The 6,595-nt window shown below is 41.0% G+C and overlaps 1 protein-coding gene across 5 annotated transcripts in view; it reads left to right on the plus strand.

Moving 5' to 3' along the window:
- LOC103734639 (transmembrane protein 56) overlaps positions 1–6,595 on the plus strand; it is a 72,417-nt gene that overhangs the window by 43,393 nt on the left and 22,429 nt on the right. For all 5 annotated transcript variants that reach the window (XM_029563827.1, XM_008833676.3, XM_029563829.1 and 2 more), the window contains exon 5: positions 2,251–2,345. In XM_029563827.1, the coding sequence (XP_029419687.1) occupies positions 2,251–2,345 (95 nt within the window). The remainder of the gene's footprint in view (positions 1–2,250; positions 2,346–6,595) is intronic.

Here is a 6,595-nt window from a genome sequence, read left to right on the forward strand (position 1 = left end):
TAAAGACAAAAAAAAAAAAAATTGTATCAGAACAAGTAGTTCTGGCTGGGCATAGTGGTATACACCTTTAGTCCCAACACTTGGGAGGCAGGGGCAGGATCTCTGTGAGACTGAGGTTAGTCTGGTCTACACAGTAAGTTCCTGGCCAGCTGAGGCTACAGGGAGATAGCCCAGTTCACAAAAGGAAATCATGAACTATTGGGAAAAGATTTGTTCATTTGACCCTAGAAGGTGTCACAAAAAATTCATAGTATGCCACACTTGGTGGTTAATGAAAGCTGTCATTTCAGAGAGTAGTCACTCCTCAGGGAATCTTGTTTGTTTTTGTTTTTGAGACAGGGTCCTACATAACCCAGGCTGGCCTCAAACTTGCTCTGTTGCTGAGGATGACCTTGGTCTTCCTGCCTTCGCCTTCCAGCTCCTAGATTATAGGCATGTGCCACCGTGCTTGATTTATGTGGCGCTGGGGCTTTGAGCCTGCTAGGCAAGCACTCTACCAACTGAGCTGCCACTTTAGGAACTCTTGTATGAAATAGAATTGATCAAGATCCTCCTAAAAAAGATATCAATCCATGAAAAGGTCAATGCCCAAAGTGAGTTCTTCTTCTTCTTCTTCTTCTAGATCATGCTACAAAATTATGGCTATAAATTTGTGACCAGAGTATAGAACCAAAATATGTAGGGAAAATGAGTGTATTTCAAGAAGGGAGTTAATTAATCAGGCAGTTAATTACTGATACTCTAATAATATTATTATTGTTGTTATTATTTTTTGGTCTTTTTGAGACTGTCTACCTGTAGCCCAAGCTGGCCTGGAACTCACTTTATAGACCAGGCTGGCCTCAATCTCACAGAGCTCCACCTGCCTCTGCCTTCCAAGTGCTGGGATTAAAGTCATGTGCCACCATGCTTGGCCCTTTTTTATTTTCATAGTTACTGTATTTGTCTTCTCTTTAAAATTTGGATCCTCTCTCAAAATATTCTATCTAGTTCTATATTAGTAACTTTTATTTATTTTTAATAATTTTTAATTCATTTTTTTGTGTATTTCATACAGAACAGCTCGAAAATTCTCAATCATCTTTATACCCCTGCCCCCACTGGCACTCTCCTACCCTCCCCACCCCCACCACTGGAGCCCATATACTCGGTCATCCCTGTCAGGCCCACTGGGCTATCAGTGTCCCCAGCCGTTCCCCAGTGCAAGTCTGTCCACTAAGTCTAGTCAGCCTCTCTAGAGTCCTCCTTTGTTTTAGGAAGATCAGCTGTTCTTCATCCAGCAGCAATCAGTTGCCAGTATTCCTACGGATAAGATTGAGGTCTATTGTTCATTTTCCCAGTTCTATAGTAACTTTTATTTTAAAAATGAAATCTCTGCATTCTATAATCTCTAATACCCCAAAACTTAACCATGATCACCATTTGTTTCCCTCTGGACATCTGATGGTTCACCCATTTGTTTAAGACAGTAGTTGTGTTAATGTTTTGAGCAGTTTCTATTTTGCTGAACTATCTTCTGAATCATGATATGTAAACGAAGACTCTTAAGGAGAGATTGACGCCTTCTCTCTCTTTGTTCGCCTTTTTAAAAATCATAGTTTTTCATGGTTTTGCCATTCATTTTGAATTTGTATTTAGTTGTAATTTTTGTTAAATTATTTTTTTGTTTGAGGGCATGGTAAGGTAGGGCATGCCCGTAATTCCAGCTTTTGGAGGTAGAAACAGGAAGTTCAAGAATTCGAGGTCAATCTGGCTACCCAGCAAACTGCAGGAAAGCCCGGGCTCCTTTAGGCCTGACTCGATTTTTTTTTTTTAAACAAAACAAAAAAGTTTGTTGAAACTATGTTATAAGTGAGTTGTTAATTTTGTGTATTTTTCCATCTTATCTGTTTGCATTGTTGTAGTAACAAAAATCAGTAATTTAAACTTATTTTTTGTTTGATCATAGTTTCATTTTAACTCTGGAAACAAGTTATTCAGTTATGCTTTGAACAGTTGTTAGGTATTGAATGCTGAGACCTCGCTAGATTCTGAGGACTTGGCCCTTGTTCTAGAGGAGCCACATTTGGGCAGGCAAGCCAGGGAGACAGACGGGAGCTGGCACTTTCTAAGAAAGAGTAGATAATTGGGCTGGGGAGAAATGAACAAAGTGTTGAGGCTTCAGAGTAGACTGTGGTGAGTTAGTGGAACTTGAGCTTGATACACTTCTAAAACAGCAGCTTTTTTTCCTCACGTTTTTCTTTCTTACAGATTTGTTGATTATAATTTTGAATTGGAACGTGATTGGCGACAAGTTTTTTATAATTCACCATTGCACAGCACTCAGTGCGTACTACTTTGTATTGGTGAGTACCAGCATTTGCAGTTGCCTAGCTAGCAGAAGAGGGTGGGAATAGGAGCTTAAAGGTGAGTGTGATTCGAAACCTAAATCTTAATTCATAAAGGCAAGTTCAGATTCATTTGGGGATTGCTGTTGTGATAAGTTATCCTATTTATTAACTAAAATAACTTCAGATGTATGTGTCTACTAGTGTTTGCTTAGTTTGATTTGGGGGTTTTTGAGACAGGGTGTCATGTAGCCCAAGCTGGCCTCTAACTCACTTACATAGCTGACACTGATTTTGAACCCTTGACCTTCCTGCCTTTACCTCTCAAGTGGAGGCACAACCGGCACATGCCAGCACTCCTGACTTAGTGTGTCTGTATTATAAACCCAGATAGGTAGATGACACTAATTACTTGAGTTTCCACTTAAAAACTTTAGGACTGTGCAGATAGAGGTCTTTATCGTTCTAGATGAATTTATGATTAGCAGCCAGGGATATATGTATACATATATTCCTGTTTTGTGACAGACTTTTCCTGGGAGAAACAACACACATACATTTTTCACTCCAAAAGGAGAACCCATCCATGGCAGACTAAAGTAATAATCACACCAGTGTCCATCTTGGTGAACCAATAAGTTTTTATTGGAGTCACTAACGGTAGAATGGATGGGGGGTTGCTTACAGAAGCAGGGACGACTCAGAAGTGGCTGCATCTCTGGACGCTGCCACTTGGGAGCTCTCAGCAGGCCGTGCAGGCAGCTCTTGACAGTCCCAGAGAGTCTCCCTCTCTGCAGCCCAGCTGGTCAGAGTCTCCTCCCACAGCAGTTGTGTGCTCCTTTTTATACTGTGGGGAGGGGTCCCGAGACTCTTCCAAGTTTCTCCTCTCTCAGGCACGTATATGACCTTTTGTTTACCTCCTGAGTCTCAAGAGCCTCTTCCTCTATCCTGGATGGAAAGTTTCAGTCAGAGAGAATGTTTGAGAGGGAACTGCCATACAGTACCTAACTACAATATTTCTTTGCTGGTTAATTCCATGTGTCTACATAATTGCATTCAGGTAGGTAAGAGGACTCTTGCTCCTAGACTTTATTAGAACTCCATGACAGGATTTTTTGTTTTTTAGAGACAAGGTCCTTTTCTGTTACCCAGGCTGACTCTGAACTCCTGGGTTTAAGGGATCCTCCTTCCTTAGCCTCCCAGCTGTTGACCTATACAAAGAGAGGTAGTGGCTCAGAGGCTGATTTGGCATTATTTCTGTAAGAATCATATATATCAAGTCACAATCTAAATACATGTTTTAGAACTGCTCCTTTGGGGGCTGGAGAGATGGTTCAGTGGTTAAGTGCACTGGCTGCTCTTGCAGAGGACCTGGATTCAGTTCCCAGCACCCACATGGCAGCTAACAACCATTGTAACTCAACTCCAGATCCAGGGGATTCAACATTCTTCCGGCCTCCACAGGCATTGCATGCACGTGGTGTATTTACACACATGCAGGCAAAACACTTGTATTCATAAACTATGAATAAATAAGTAACTCCTTTTGATGCGTAAGTGCTTATGTATCAGTATGTATCCATTATCACTATTTTATGAAACGAGCTATTAGTATTGGCATTCACTACTCTTTTCCTTTGTCTTTTTAAAAAAATTTAGCAGATTAGGGCTTTAGAGAGGATTCAGCAGTTATAAGAGTACTTACTGCTCTTGCAGAAGAACCAGATTCAGTTCCCAGCACCCACACAGTGACTCAACCATTCCAGGAGTCCCAGTGCCCTCTTCTGGCCTCTGCAAGTACTGCACACAAGTAGTGCACATAGTACATTCAGGCAAAATGCTCATACACATGAAGTAAAATAAATCTAAAAAAATTTAACAGGTTGTACTTAGTTACATAGATGCGTGCCTTTCACAGGTCATGTTTTGTGTGCAGACGCTTTATTCCTAAGCATTACTGCTGAAAAGACACACGATCTGATGAACAAAATCCCAGTGATCTCTGGAGAGAATGTGTGTGTTATGTACACATGTGAGCTTAGTATCCTGCTGTTGAGAAGTATATTCTGTGAACATGAGTCACAAATGATCAGTGTGTTGTGAAAAGAATATAAACTGATAAAAATAGCAGGTCCTTAACACGCATTTTAAGTGTGGATATTATGAACGGCTGTTCTGTTTTGTTGCGGAATCACTGGCTTGGCAAATGACTGGCCATGCATAAGTACATTCACCTTGGCCAGTAAATGTTTAATTATGTGAGATGAATACTCGTTTTTCTTTGGACTTTTACACCTCTTTAAAAAAATCAAATGCATACTGTTGTTTTAAAAGAGAAATTAATGGTGGTTTTATTTAGTGTGCTGATAAGTAAATAAAATCCACTGCTGTTTTCTAAAGGTGGTCGCTGTTCTAATATGTCTTCTTTTGTTCTGTTGTTTTAGTATGAACTAAACTTATCTAAAGTGGATCTATATATTCATAGCAAAAACAAAACGAGAAAAACATGAAACATGAAAAGAAGAATGTTTTGTTTTGAGTTTTTATATAGAAATCCTATGTTATTTAATGATCTTGCAGAGTTTTAGGGCAAAACCTTAGGGTCCTGCATCTCCAACAGGTCATTTAATACCACCAATCAATAAGACCAGTAATTAAAAAAACAAATAAACAAAAAGCCCCCAAACAACAGCTGGGCATGGTGGTGCATGCCTTTAATCCCAGCACTGGGGAACAGACCCAGGCAGATCTCTTTGAGTTTGAGGCCAGCCTGGACTACATAGTGAGTTCCAGGCTAGTCTCTAAAAAGAAAACAAAAAAGGAAAAAAAAAAAAAAAAAAAAAAAAAAGATAAGTAATGGTGAAAAGCCGAGAAAGGGGAGTTAAAGTTAATTGAATAGGAAAGGAATAAATACCACGTTCAGGTTACTAACATGAGGTTCGGTTTTTAATTTTTTTTTTTTTTTTTGGTTTTTTTGAGACAGGATCTCCCTGTAGCCCCAGCTGGCCTGGAACTCACTGTGTAGACAAGGCTGGCCTCCAACGCACAGAGATCTACCTGCCTCTGCCTCCTGAGTGCTGGGATTAAAGGCATGTGCCACCATGCCCGGTGAATTTTTAATTTTTTAAAAAATTATTTGGTGTGTATGAATGTTTTGCCTGCATGTATGCAAGTGCCCCCCTGTGTACAATGTCCATGGAGTCCAGAAGAGGGCATAAGATCCCCTGGAACTGGAGTTAATGGGCAGTTGCTAGCTGCCACATGGGTGCTGGGAACTGAGCCCCAGGTCCTCTGGAAGAACAGCCAGCACTCCTACCTGCTAAGACCTCTTTCCAATCCAAGCTTCAGTTTTAAATAGAGGAATGACTTGTTAGCTTTTTTGTGCTGTGAGAAAACAACCTGACCAAAACCAACTTGGGGAGGCTGGGGTGCATTTCTTCACACTCTTCCGTGTGACGATTACTGAGGGTAGCCTGGAGTTCAAGGCAGGAGCCTGGAGACAGGAACTGAAGCACAGACCTTGGAAGAGCAGTTTACTCTTCTCCTGTCCTGTGCTCAGCCTGCTTTCTTATGCAACCTGAGACTATAGGCACAAGGTTGGCACCAGCCTATAATGGGCTAGAGCCTCCCACATCAATTAGCAATAAGAAAATGCTTCACAGATATGGCCACAGGCCAAACCAATAAAGGCAGTGCCTCAGCTGTAGCTCCTTCTTCCCAGATGTGTCAAGTTGACAGCTAGAACTATCGAGCACAAGGACGAATTGAGGCAGGGGACAGTAGATAGCACAGGCAATTCTGGTCCAGGTTTTCTCTTTCAGATCCTTGTCTCAGATCTAGGCCTCCCAGGTGATCCAGTATGAAGTTGTTATCGTGGTCATTGCTGTGGGGACCAATGCGATTCCTTCGAGATGATTCCTCCTGTTCAAGGTTACCTCACCATCGTATATAACTGCCGTCATTTGCTGGGGTGGACTGCCTTAGACTTAACTACTGCACTGGAGTCTTCTCATAAAGATGCTTATTACTCCTGTTGTTACTAAATTACTGCTGTTGCAAGTTTAGGACAATGACAGAGACTTTTAAGTACCTTTTGGGATCTAGAACATTGTAAAAACTGGACAGTAAAATGCCTGAGGAAAGAAATTTTCAAAATGAAGGCAAAAATACCACACTTTTTCTAGTTGTGTGTGGCTCCAAGGGAGGAGTCAGTGCTTTTTAGCAAAAGCAGCTTCAAGCATCTATTATAATCTGACATTTCCTTAAAT

This window comes from Nannospalax galili, unplaced genomic scaffold, assembly GCF_000622305.1.
Source record: "Nannospalax galili isolate Female #2095 unplaced genomic scaffold, S.galili_v1.0 scaffold255, whole genome shotgun sequence".
Taxonomy (NCBI): domain Eukaryota; kingdom Metazoa; phylum Chordata; class Mammalia; order Rodentia; family Spalacidae; genus Nannospalax; species Nannospalax galili.